Consider the following 14172-nt stretch of genomic DNA (forward strand, 5'->3'; position numbering starts at 1 on the left):
CATATGCGTACCGAACCGAAAGCACTGTATTGAACGGTTCAATGTCGATATGAGTATCGTTGCATCCCTATTGTTTAGCTTTATGTACAAAAAGGTGGTGTCCCTAGTGAAGGATCTGTCAACCAGGCCGAGCAGCTGCATCCAAACCATACCTCACCAAGTACAAGAAGGAAGAAGGAACTTCAGCACACCAAGACATTTTGGACAATTTCACGCTTCCAACTTTGTGGGCACAATTTGGGGATGGCCCCTTCCTGTTCCAACATGATTGTGGACCACTGCACAAAGCAAGGTCCATAAAGACATTAATGAGCGAGATAGGAGGAACTTGACTATTCTGTACCAGACAGAACCCCTTTGGGAGGAATTAGTCTGGAGACTCTGGGCCAGGCCTTCTCACCCAATGTCAGCGTCTGACCTCATAGATGTGCTTCTGAAGAATGGTCAAAAATTCCCATAAACGCCTAAACGTTGTGGAAAGCCTTCCCAGAAGAATTAAAGCTGTTATCGCTGCAAAAGGTGGACCAACATTATATTGAACACTATGGATTAAGAGTGGGATGTCACTCAAGTTCATATGCGTGTGAAGGCAGACAAGTGAGTACTTTTGGCAATCTAGTGTTGCTAGTCTCATACTGTAATCCTTATTTTCCACTTTTGATGCTACCGTTCTGACCCAAATCAGTCCATGACATTCTTCTTCCACCACACCACCCTGCCCTCACTCTCTTCTTCACATCTTTTAGGCTTTGTCCATTTCACTGCACAGTGAAAGACAAGCACTTAAACTCTTGCCTTCACCACCTCTGCTCCTTGCATCGTAACCCTTCCACCGTCCTCTCTCTCTCTCTCATTCACAAACGTATTCTTCCTCGGATCTGCTGAATTTCATTGCTCCAGTCTTCTTTCCAAAGCGTACCTCTGCCTCTCCAGCTTCCCCTCAACCTGCTCTGTCAGTACAAACCATGTGCTCTTCAGATATAGTCCACAGAGAGTCTGAGCTCGTCCATCAACGTGTCCATTGCTGTTGCCAAGAGGGGAGCCCAGGCTGTCAAATGTGCGCCATTTCCCATGTAAGATATGACCCCAAGCAACACTAACAGTGTACAGCCTTGGAAACAGCTCAGTGTGATTTGATTTAGATGCAGAATGCTTATCTGTCCCCTTTTTCCGTGCTTACCTGTCAATAAGGTTTAAGGTAATATTTGCCATGCTAACTCTTGCATGCTGTTTAACAGAGCTTCTACTTTGCTAGAGACCCATCCCTATTGCACAGGTGGTCAAATATGAACTTTCAAGCTCATTAGAACTGCACAAACTCTATTTTTGCCTTCATATACTTTATTTCATGCATGTTTGCAAGTTTCAATAAACACTTCACTTATTTCCCATTTTCCAAACAAAATATAGAGAGATAGGAGGAGGCTCCAGGCTTTTGCACAACACTGTATGTTGCTTAAAAAAAACAAACAACAAAAAAACTTCATGGTGACTCCATTTTTCATATGCAGTTTCCACCATATGTAATTTTTTTTCTGGGGCTGCCACTGGCTCATACATTGAAGTCCTCCTGCTCGGAGGGTTACAGCCAGGTCTTGAACACACTGCAAAAATAGTCCACTTTTACAGACATGTCGAGCCAATAAAGTAAAAAAGGGGTATTTTTTGCAGTGTGTTCTAGTGAACAGGGCGGGGAGAGAGAAGGAGGAGGAGGAGGCTGTCCTTCGCTGGCGTGTGTCTGCGTGCATGTGAGAGAGAGCGAGAGGAGTCAGCTGGTCGAAAAGTGCGGAGTGAGCGGTGCATGCATGCGTGTGTTTGCATGTGTGCGAGCGCGGGTGAGCGAGCGTTACTTGTGTGAGCGTTGTACGTGTGCAAGGAAAGCACCTCGGGGTGGGGTGGGGAGGGGGGAACAAGGTGAAGACAACAGAGTGGAGCCTGGGGGGTGGAGGAAAGGGGGGGAAAGCAGTTTGTGCGGACATCCAGACGAGGATAGCCGGAGCGCACCGGGTGCTTCTCCGTCCTGGACACGATTTTGCCTTTTCATTACCGTAAGCGCTTTGCATACTTGTTTGGGAACTAATATCTCTCATCAGGACTGCATATCGTTAAACTCAGTATCAGCCGGTCTATACATACTTACTGGTCATGCGCCGGGACGCAAAGGAGCTTTAGAGATGATGTAAACTCAATTTATGAGCTACCTTGTTGGTAGAAAAAAGGTATTTAATGACAGTTATTGCTGTGCTGTGAGAGGCAAAGTCATTATGTAACTCTTTAAATTTGCCACACTACTCTAAGTAATCAGATTCTTCGCTTTTATGGAGATGACTGTAAAGTTGTCATATATTTATTTTTTAATATTAGAAACACGCGTTGGCTGTAGTGGTGATAGTGAAGGAGGGGATTCAATCTTTCAGCTCACAGCTGTCATATCACCTCATAACACAGTCAGACTCAGATGCTCCATCAGTGCCTAAAGCTATTGTACCTCCTCCCTCTTCCACTAATTCCGATTTTGAACTGGGACAAGAGTTATCTGAAGCATCAGCATGGTAGGGAACTGCTTCCTCAGAGAGCATAAGCTAGGTGTGTGTGTGTGTGTGTGTGTGTGTGTGTGTGTGTGTGTGTGTGTGTGTGTTAATGGGCTGTCATAAAGCTCCAAGCTGTGCCTTAATGTAGGTTTAATCTTTGTATGCTGTTAAACTTCCTTCCTTCTTATCTTATGCACAAAGTAGACTTCATGTCTGTTTGGGTCTCAGGTAATATTAAGGAGTTTTGTGAGTGTGTGCTCTTCATAAGACAACAGACCGTGAGTGTAGCTAAAAATCTGAATCCTTATGCACTTGGAAAGATGTGGTAGTAGTAGTGGGTGTGTTAAACACACTCACACACGTGTGACATTATTAAGTTGCTCCCTGCCCTGTTTAATTTCTCCAGATCTCCCCATGTGACCAGCGAAGCTGAATTGTTCCCTCTCTCCACAGGAGGAATCACAAATGTCAGGAAATGTCAAGCACACAGAGCTCTGTCTTTGGCACTTTCAGGCTTATTAATTTGCACGTACGACGGCGGCACTTGCCCTTTTGGCCAGGACTTTGGTTGCTGCGAACAGCCTGTGCAATAACATGTAATATATTAAGAAAAAAAAGTGTGCAGTTATCAGGAACGCAGAGGCTGCACTGCAACGTATGCCTCTGACAGAAGAGCAAACCTAAAGATAGCAGAGCCCCAGTGGAAACAGTAATTAGTGGGGTGAAGAGAGAGGGAGGAGAGGAGAGAGGAGGAGGAGGAGGATATTGTTTGAACCATCTGATATCTGTTATATAATGACCTGTACAATGGAGACATGCTGGGAGAGAAAGTGAAGAGGAATCGTCAAAGAGTGAGAGGAGCTATTTAGTGAGAGAGAGAGAGGCAGCTCTGTGTGTGTTTTCAGCAGATTGGGTTTGCTGAACCTTTGTTGGAAGCAGTATCAGTTGCAGCAGTTCCCTAAAAAATGTGTATGTGGGCTGCATAACATCATTTCTCTCTTTGAGGAAGCTTATTATTTTTCCTCGAGCTCACAGATGAATCCAGTCTGTGAGCTGGGCATCTCTAATATGTTATTGCAGCTCTCCGTGAAATTGGACAGGCAGATAGGAGTTAAAGAGGATCAGCGATTAGATTTCAACAGTGATCTGGGACTTCCACCAGCAGGCGAGCTAAGACGATGAAACAAGTTTAAGACAGAAATCTGATTCCAAAGTGACATTACACGGGGCTTATAATGAGCCTGTTTATCTTCGTATGAATGTGACTGCAAGGAGTTTTTGGTATGTAAATGCAAGTAAGAGTTTTTTTCTTTCTAAATGCTGCAGACAAATAAACAGAAGACTAAGTGCTGAACAGCTTGAGATGGATTTTTGTGTGTGTGTATGTCTGTGCTTGCGAGTCCTCTTTCCAAACACACACATGCGCGCAACTTCCTGCTGCTTACTCACAGCAGATAATGCAGTGGAAATAGACGACTCCTAGACGACACACACACAGGTGGTGGAGAGTGGTCATGTGTTGCTCACTCGGAGAGGAGAAATTCTTATTTAGTTCTAAGCCACTGGCTTTGTGAAGTGTGTATTGTATACAATGACTGTGTTTACACTGTGTGTGCACATGTTCAACCGTGCATGCACACTAAGTCGCACAGACAAGCTTTGCTGTTTAGGTGAGAAGGAGGTGCAGGACTTTTGTCTTTAGAAAATTGATACCAGTTGTGCAAAGTTGTTGTGTAATGTATAGCACAAAATCCCAGATCCACCTTTAGTAGTTAGTGAAATTTGTTAATTAAAACTTCATTTTAACCCTGTGTTTTTTTTTTCTTACTGACTTTTCTCTGTGATTTTAGTGCTGTTCTTCATTCAGTCTGTTTCTTTTTTGTGCAGAGTGCTGGTGAGACCAGAGGGTTATTCCCTGCAGAGGGAACGCTGAAGGAAAATCATGGCATTAGCGGGATGCCCTGACTACTTCTTACGTCATTCGAACTACCAGGTAAACATTTAATGTGCCAGCTGTATGTGGGTTTGTTGGTAGAACGGGAATAAAAGTAATGTTAAACTGGAGTTAGTTTTCACGTAACAGAGAATCAACTTTAGGACTAAGTGACACTTGCTGGTTGATGAAGAATTCTTAATTTTTGTGTAATTTTAGACAAATTTTGGTATAATCTTGGACCGAACAAAAATTATTTTATTTTACTTTTATGAGTTTGCCTGTTTGACATGGTGCACATTTACCATCATGCTTTTAGAAGATGGTGCTGTCCTGTGTGCATGCTAACACTAAAGGCCTCGGTATACCAGTTACGTTGGTTGTTTCATGCAGTGTGCACTAGGGGACATTGCTTACCTAGCGCACTGGTTGGTAGCTAGCGTTGGTTGGTGGCTCGCGTTGGTTGGTAGCTAATGTTGGTTGGTAACTAATGTTGGTTGGTCGCTTTGTCCACTAGGCAACATCACCTAACAGTCACTTGTATTTATTCCTGTTTTTAAGGCCTTGGTCGCTGCTGCGATACAATAAGTGTCGCCACTAAGACAATACTGCCACATCAGCGCTGTTATAGGAGGAGAAGTCAAAGCCGGGAAAAAAAAATCCATTGCCAAGTGGGGTTTTTTCACCAAGTATTTCCCATGTCTCATGTTTTCAAATTGTTGTAATAGCGCCCTCTGTATAATCTTTGACTATTAAAATGGCCGTAAAAACCAACATGATCATGCACTGGTGTCTTCAGCCCAGCTGCAGCAGCACAAAGTTTGCAGTTGGCTAACTGCTGTGCTAGAAATAAGTTGGAGACTAAAATGTTATCAAAACGGATACAAATAATAGAAAAGATTGATATTCTCCGAGCAGTAAATAAAAAATATGACATTATTATTTTATAATATTGTCAAGAGACTAGCAAACAGTTGCCTATTCATATATAACAGATAGTTAAATTATCATTTGTTTGAAATTTGTGTTGCTGCTCCAAGAATAATTGCAGTTGTTCAGTTCTCCGACTTCCTAGTAAGCTAGCCACCTTTGAATGCACTCTGGTGCTGAGTGCTTAGCAGTAATGATGAGCAGAGCTTTTTTTGTGGAAACCAGCTGCTGTACTGAATATGTCAACTGGATAACCAAGATAAACATTAACAGATGAAACCACCGAAATATTGATTATGAGGCAAGACCAAGGTTAAAGTTTAGCAGTGGGCTAAAGTTTGCTTGCCTCAAAGTGAGCGAATCCCAGCTTAGTTTGGTGAAATATGGCATTGGTGCAACACGACAGACCTGGTTCCACTGTCCAACTCCTGCAGAATGAGCCCTTTGTTTCTCAGCTTGGATTTTCTCCTTTCCAACCCTCCAGTAACCTAAAGAATTTGGCTAAAGAGCTTCATGGAGGTCTATAAATAGAGTGCTAAGCAAACAACAATAACAAGTTTGGGCTTTGTTGTGTGACAGGCCTAAAAGCACTGGATTGATGGTATGATGTCTTGCTGGGACCCATGGAATGATGGAGGTGATGTAGTCTCCGCTGTCTTTTTTTTCTCTTAGTGGAGGGACAAAAATCCTGCTCACCCAAACTGTGGGACTGCTGAACCCCTGCTGAGCTGACATTAAGTTGGACTGGTTCACGTTAGCTTCCAGGAAAGAGTTTTGCCCCAGTAAGGCTGCAGTGAATAGTGAATTGAATCCCCATCGAAAAACAACATTCCTCCACCCTGCATGTAGCAGAGAAAAACCAAAGTTTGATAGTTTGATGGAGAGAAGTGGGTTACAACATTGCTCTGTTTGTGTTGGTCTGTGTGTATGTTGCTCATGTAAAGCTTGCCAGTTGTCATGAAACAGCATGGCACACATGGAGTCTCTGCGCGGCAATGACTTTATGCTCAGTGTTTAGAGATAAGGAGCAAATAAGCCCCTTTTCTTTGTACTTACATAACACTATACATAATGGTGGACATGTTTGGGAATTTGGGCAGCAAAGTCTTATGTGTGTTCCTGTGTCTCGCACTCTTACTGAGAGCGTTGGACCTGTGCCAGGGAGGTCTCAGATTAAACGGGCAGCGACCCTTGCTTTCCCTTTTTTTCTTATGGATGTATTTGTAAATGTGCACGCACATGCTCTCCACAGACCAAGAGACCACTGTCCACAGTCTCAAAGCTCTGCTGAGTTATGACTTTAACTGCTAAGAGCGGAAAGAATGAAGCGTTTAACCTCTGCTCCTCTCCTTCAGCGTCAGCATTGATACCATTTGTTCCTAAACATGTCTGTTCTGCCTGACAGTTTGTGTCTCTATATTCTCAGACGTCAGGTAAGTGGTTATGTGCGAGCATGGTGACGGGCACGCTCAGTTGTGTTTGTGCTTTCGAGGAAGCGCAGCCTTTAAAGCACTTTGTTGAAGTGCCTTGATGTCAGTGCTTTGGGCAATGGAGTGAAAGGGGAGCTCGCTATTTATGAAGGCGATGTCAAGAGAAGTTACAGGATGTCTGTCCAAAAGCAACCCCAGTATGTCAAGCTGATGGAAACTGTAGAGCCACAGCATTCGTTCAGTGAGATATAGCTTTAATGCTCCAAAACCCAGGACAAGAAATCACTCAAATCTTGGAAAACTGCTCTTCAATATTTAATGCTAGTTTCTGGCCCAGAGACATTCTGGAAATCAGCGTAATGCGACAGCGAGACGGAGAATCAAAGCATCGTTTTGAGAAAAAGAATGTGCAGCCAACACCGCTACCTCCAACGTAGCAAATCTTTCAAAGATGGTTTTAGCACAGATTTTTGTTAATGCATCTAGAAGTATTTTGGCTAAGTCGGATGAGATTGTATGCTTTGTCAAAGATACAAAAGCTTCCCATCAGTAGACCGGAAGTATTTATAGTGGCACCATTAAGAAATTATAATTTTCCGTTAAGAACTAAAGTCAACTTCTCTTCTTAGGCTCTGGATACACACACAGAAATTCAGGTATTGCCCCACAAAAAAACAAAATGATGTGCTTCTACTGCACATAAAACAAAGATGAACATTGTCCACAGTGGCTTCAGTGTTTACTTCCATATTACACAGTGCTGTGTTGTTGTGGTTGCTTTGGGCAAGCCAGTCATTTTAGGGTCATGATGAGAGTTACAGTGCTGTGAATAAGCATCTGACGCCATTCATTTCTTTATATTTTGCTTTCAATGAGACAGATTTTCTTTTAATATGTTAAAAAGGGGATGAGTTCCTGCCCCAAGTGGAGGAGTTCAAGTATCTCGGGGTCTTGTTCGCGAGTGATGGGAGAAGGGAGCCGGAGATCGACAGACGGATTGGGGCTGCAGCTGCAGTAATGCGGACGCTGCACCGGTCCGTCGTGGTGAAGAGGGAGCTGAGTGTAAAAGCGAAGCTCTCAATTTACCGGTCGATCTACGTCCCTACCCTCACCTATGGCCACGAGCTGTGGGTAGTGACCGAAAGAACGAGATCGCGGATACAAGCGGCAGAAATGAGCTTCCTCCGAAGGGTGGCTGGCCTCTCCCTTAGAGATAGGGTGAGAAGTTCGGCCATCCGGGAGGGGCTCAGAGTAGAGCAGCTGCTGCTCCACATCGAAAGGAGCCAGCTGAGGTGGTTCGGGCATCTGACAAGGATGCCCCCTGGGCGCCTCCTGGGTGAGGTGTTCCAGGCATGTCCCACCGGGAGGAGGCCCCGGGGCAGACCCAGGACACGCTGGAGAGATTATATCTCTCGGCTGGCCTGGGAACGCCTTGGTATTCCCCCGGATAAGCTGGAGGAGGTGGCTGGGGAGAGGGAGGTCTGGGCCTCTTTGCTTAGGCTGCTGCCCCCGCGACCCGGCCTCGGATAAAGCGGATGAAGATGGATGGATGGATGGATGTTAAAAAGGTTTTGAGCAGTTCTCTAGGCTTTCAAAGTTTTCTTTGGACATTGGCTGCTTTTTCATTAATTTTCATTCCATTTCAGATTATTTTATATGTGTCATTCAAACATAAAAAGGCATCTCACTCAGACAGCGTAGCAGCTGTTCACCAAAATCTCATCAGAAATGATCTTGGTGGCTATCAGTGGGGAGAAAAACTGTGTTAAACACGATGGAGGCACAGTAATGAATTGGGGGCTGCATTTCAGTCAGCTGTGTTGAGGATGTTAGCCAAATTAGTGCAATTATAAACGCAGAAAGGTAATATGCAAAACCATCTGTCAGCAGCTTTATTTTTCAAAAAGACAATGATCCCAAACACACTGCTAATGTAGTAAAAGCATACCGGGATAGAAAAACACACACACAGAGGACCAGTATCAGTCACGGACTAGCCCAAATCTCAACATTACTGAAGCAGTGTCGGCTCATCTGGACAGAAAACAGAACAAAAGGCAGGCAAGATCTAAAGGAAAGATTTAAATGTCCTTCATGAAGAACTATTCCTGAAGACTAGTTAAAGAAGACAAGAAAGCTTTCCTAAGAGGGTTCAGACTGTGTTGGAGAAGGAAAGCAGTTACACCAAGACTTTTGCACAGTACTGTATTAATAACCTTTGGTCCTCCGTGCCCCCTGATCAGACTTATGCTTGCCCATAAATGCAAAGCCACAATGCTAAAAAGGCTCTGTAACTGTAATAAACTTCTATGGAAAAATACTAAGATGAACATTCAAAGTAATTCAGTGTAAATGAGATTTGTTAAACGATGCTGTGTGTTGTGAAACAGAAAACACACGACTGCAGGAATGACTCACAAGCCGTAAAACTACAAGAAGAAAGCCTCCCTTCATGTACTGTGCCACTCAGTATGCCCTTAAGACTAGTTATATGAAGAATGCTGTTTTGTTTGCTATAACTATTGTGCAAAACAGTCCACATCTGGTAAATGATTTTAGCGGGAAATCAGTGCCTCTTTCTAAGAAACGGGTTCATGTCTTTCAAAATTGGCTTTTTCTACTCATATAACCACCCAGGTGACGGCTGATGTAGCATCACTACTCGATTTAGAGTTCATGGTGAGTTTTTTATGGGGAATGTGGCCATTAAAGCTGACCCTTTTACTGCAAGAGCGCTGCAAAGGAAAGGGTAATTTTCCCTACGTTTGCTTGTAGCTATATGTTAACACTGCTGCTACTGATAGCTCTTTAAAGACCTGGAACATCGTCCTGCCTCCAATTCCAAACAGTGTATACCCTTGTGCCTGGGAAAGCCCAGACTCTGAACAGTGCCGAGAGAAGATTGATTAGTATGATTGCAGTGAGTAAATCACTTGATCACTTGATATCATCAGATTAAAAACATTCACTTATAAATTCTCTGCGTACTTTTTCCAGCTTTTCATTTTAGCTTTAGGTATCAGGTTTTGCTGTTTATGGAGATATTCTGTCTTTATAGGTGTGGTGATAAAGTTTTTCCATCTGACTTAAAGGAGTAGCATCCCTGATTTGCTTTTGTGTTCAGGGTTTGGTGTGAAAATTAAGATTAGGTCCATTAAAAGGGGTTACAGCTAGCACTTAGCTTAGCACAAACACTGAGCACTGGATTAAAGAGGTGGTCTGGCTGAAAACTTACCTACCGGTGTATTTAAAGGATATTAAATAATATTTTCATAATGTTTTCTTAAGATATATATAAAAATTTAGGTGGATATCCACATAATCATGGAAGGTTTTATTCTCGTTGTGCTAACGTAGCCTAGCTTACCACTAGACTATTTGTTTTGGAAGGTTTTAAAGAAAGAGCCACAAGTAGATCTGCTAGTAGTTAAGATGCAAATAAAAGGTCATCTCAGTTAATTTGGTAAAAGTCTCACTTTCTATAGATTTGGAGTAATGCCTGGTGTTGTGCAGTATGTATGTATTTGATATATATGTGTGTATATATTTATGGGTGTTTAGCAGCTTGTAAGTTATTGTGCCTCAGTCTTAGCTATAGCCTGGCCTGCAGACTTTCTCTTTCAGCCCATAGGCTCTGCAGCCAAGTTGCCTTCCTTGGAAAGCTTTTGGCTGATGCTGCTTCTCAGAGCTATAAATCTTACTCTGGGCATTTATGGATGTTTTCGAAGCACCGAGGGGAGCTGCGAGTGTGTGTGTATGTGCATGCATGCGGACTGAGACCTCTGGCCACGAGCAGTTCCTGGAAGCAACGCTTCCGCGTTCTTCTTTTTCCTGGAAAAGAGAAGATTGAAAATTTCATTGGCTTTTTTCCCTGTCTTTCTCCTCTGCAGCTTTCTTGCCTTGAGGCTGCTTCAAATTAGACAATGTGTGAAGAACTTGGCAGGATGTGTGCGTGTATCTTCAGACGTGTGAAATTGTATAAGTGGGCTGGGACTGGTGGGTTTTTTTTGGGCGGATTTTTTTTTTCTAAAAATTATTGAATTGATTGATAATCTTTTTTTTCATGAAATACATCAAGGTTTAGTTAATTAGTGAGTTTCACAAGTTTAAAATAAAGCTCAGTATACCTGATACAGGGAGAGAGTGTGCATAAAGGAAAGGTCAGAGGGGTCAGAAAGCCACAGTGACAAAGTGTCACCGGGCTCTGAATGCCTGACTTGGCATTCCTCGACAGCCGAGGCCTGAACCCACCCTTTGCCCGACCATTTGAACTCTGTGAAAATGACACGCTGTCTTCCCGTTTTACTGAAATATCTGACATCTTAAACACATTGCATGAGGCTTTTTTTAACCACGTGCTCAAAATTGTTCTTTTTTTTTATGTTTTTTTATGTCCTTTACTTTTTTTTTGGGACAGGAAAGGATGGACCGCACTTCCACTCGCAGGCCTGACGAGCTTATTGTTCCTGGCTTTCAGCGCTCAGCCAGTCAGAATTTGCCACATCACCATGGTAACTCTTCTCTCTTCTCCTTCTTGAACCTATGTTGGATTTATTAAAAAAAAAATTGGAACATTTAGGTTGGATTATAATAACTGGTTATTACCATTGGTCTTTTCTGGTATGTCCTGAGTGATTAATGAAATCCTTCCATCTATATTTCTTTTGTCATTTCCTTTCTTCATACCTTTCTTTATGGGATCAAAACCAATTTATCGGCCTCTTAACACTCTTCCTGTCTTCCTAGAAACCCCCCCCCTCCTGCTCTATCTCCATCTCCATCTAGGACACTGTCTCCCTCCATCACTACATGCTATGCTCTCCAGATGGAGAGATTATTGACAAATTTTAAACTCTCCCCTCCCTCTACTGCTGCTCGGCACTATTTTGAACCCTTCCCTTCCCCACAGTGCCTCAGTATTAAATCTGCCCCCATTATATTTCCAGAATTTCATTCACACTTCCAGGAAAATCTTGGGAATTCTTGGCTAGTGGTTATCCTGTGGATTAGCTTTTTTTTTCTTTTGGTTTGGTGATTTATTGGACTGGCTTCACTTCTGCTGCTTGTTGGTCATGCTCGTGTATTGTAAACATGGTTTCACAATAAGTGAATGGGTGCTTACATAGGTCTATAGGTCAAACAGTTCAGGGCAGAAGGGAGTTCATAGAAAGTAAGCCATAGGTCTGTGGGTCAGGGTTGTAGATAGTAGGAGGTCAGCAGGTTCATACTCTATTCAGGCAGTGACGCCACTGGAGTGATCAGCCGTTTGCCACTATCACACACTAGACAGTAAAACAGCACTTCCAGAATCTTTTCTTGTTGTTAGTGATAGCTTGTAAAGTGTAACTGCTACAACTAAATATGGGGTCAAGATCATGCAAATGTAAATGCATTGGCACAATAGACGCAAGAATCTCTGTCTGTGCACAACTTTTTATAGTAACTCAACAAACCAACAAGGAACAAGTCTCCACAAGGAACCATTGAAATGATGCTTCTAGTTTCTGGAGTTTTTCTCTGTTTTGTTTTTTAAGTTAAACATTTACCAAGTTGAATTCTCAAGTACAACAATAAAAATAAAGCAAAACTGGCCTGCAAAAATTTATGGACATGGCCAATAATCAGTATATGCATCCATTTCCCAAACCCAGCTGATAACATGCAGATAAATAGTCAGCCCCTCAGTTATGTAATATATGATCATATATTTTGTACACAAAATAATAGACTGTTCAAACAAATTGGTTTGTTTACACAGGGTGAACCTGTTCTAAACAGTGAAAAGTACACAGTGCCTATTCTGGTATTCTATGGCAAATCAATCAAGCTCCTCGGTGCTGGGCAGTGAGCACAGGGTCCACTAGGATTCTCAGGTCACCCTCATGAAGTCAGTTTCTGGTTGTTTGGTCAGAGACAGTCACACCAGTGACCTGCTGGAGGTCATTCTGTAGCTCTCGCAGTGCTTATCCTGTTCCTCCTTCCAAAAAGAAACAGATAGCAGTCCTCCTGATAGTTTAAGGGCCTTTGACGGCCCTGTCCACTTCTCCCAGAGTAACTGCTTGTCTCCTGGAATCTCCTCCATGCTCTTGAGACTGTACTCGGAGATACAGCAAACTTCTGGCAATGGTACGTGTTGATGTGCCATTTTGGACAAGCTGGACTACCTGTGCATCCTCTCTACGCTCCACGTATCGCCTCATGCTACCAGTAATGACGCTGACCGTAGCTAAATACAAAACTACTGAAAACCAGCCAGAAAAGATGTGGAGGGAAAAAATGTCAGTGGCCTCCACCTGTAAAACTATTCCTGATTTAAAACCACAGAAACTGATTAACGACTCCCTCTGCCACTTGACTGACCGAATCAGTGTCCCAGAAGTTTAACTAATTTGATGCTATACATATAAAAATGTTTCTTTGTATTTTCAGCAGTGTACTTACCTCTCTTGATATCTGTCTATATAATTCACAGGGCTCTATGTAGTACTAGAAAAACTAAGTACATGATTTAGGAGCTTGCAGAAGCACCTTTAGTAGTAATAACTTAATAATCATTTTCTGTAAGACTTGCTAGAGACTATCAGTCTCTTACATTATCATTCCAACTTTGCATCAATTCACTGAGGTTTGCAGGCATTCGTTTGTGCACAGTTCTCTTGAGGTCCCACCACTATTCTGCTGTAGGTTCCAGTTTCCAGCCAGCTTTAGCTGACAGTCAAATAGCCTCACATTTGTCACTAGAATACTTTGGTATAAAGAGGATGTGTCCAGGTCTGTAGGTGCCAAACAAACCCAAATCATCACACTTCCACTACCGTGCTTGACAGTTTGGTATGAGGTATTTGTGCTGTATGCTCTCTATCCGGTGTTATTCCAAATATGGTTCTAGAAGTCGTGGTTTGTTCAGATGAAAGCATGCAAGCATATATTGTAAGGTAGAGCCTACAATAATACATACAGAGAAAAACCCAACAATCAATGAGCAACTATGAGCAAGCACTTTGGCGACAGTGGGAAGGAAAAACTCCCTTTTAACAGGAAGAAACCAGGCTCAGGGAGGGGCGGGGCCATCTGCTGTAAACCAGCTGAGGAGAGAGAAGGAAGACAGGATAAAGACATGCTGTGGAAGAGAGCCAGAGATTAATAACAAGTACGATTTAATGCAGAGAGGTCTGTTAACTGAAAAGGAAAAACTCAGTGCATCATGGGAGTCCCCCAGTAGCCTACGCCTATTGCAGCATAACTAAGGGAGGATTCAGAGTAGGGCTGCTCGATTATGGCAAAAATGATAATCACGATTATTTTCACTGAAATTGAGATCTCGATTATTTGACGATATTTATTTAAC

At 42.8% G+C, this 14172-nt stretch overlaps 1 protein-coding gene across 5 annotated transcripts in view; it reads left to right on the forward strand.

Moving 5' to 3' along the window:
- The first annotated feature begins 1737 nt into the window (after positions 1-1737).
- The window catches only part of LOC102299313 (growth factor receptor-bound protein 10), a 53136-nt gene continuing 40701 nt past the window's right edge, over positions 1738-14172 (forward strand). Inside the window, exons 1-3 of one of the 5 annotated variants that reach the window (XM_042226743.1) lie at positions 1738-2048; positions 4419-4524; positions 11242-11335. In XM_042226743.1, coding sequence (XP_042082677.1) covers positions 4474-4524; positions 11242-11335 — 145 coding nt within the window. In that variant the 5' untranslated portion in view covers positions 1738-2048; positions 4419-4473. The other 4 variants (XM_005937300.3, XM_042226742.1, XM_014338421.2 and 1 more) reach the window with 4 other exon arrangements.

The sequence above is a fragment of the Haplochromis burtoni genome, unplaced genomic scaffold, assembly GCF_018398535.1.
Source record: "Haplochromis burtoni strain Fernald_Lab_line unplaced genomic scaffold, NCSU_Asbu1 Contig_225, whole genome shotgun sequence".
Lineage (NCBI taxonomy): Eukaryota > Metazoa > Chordata > Actinopteri > Cichliformes > Cichlidae > Haplochromis > Haplochromis burtoni.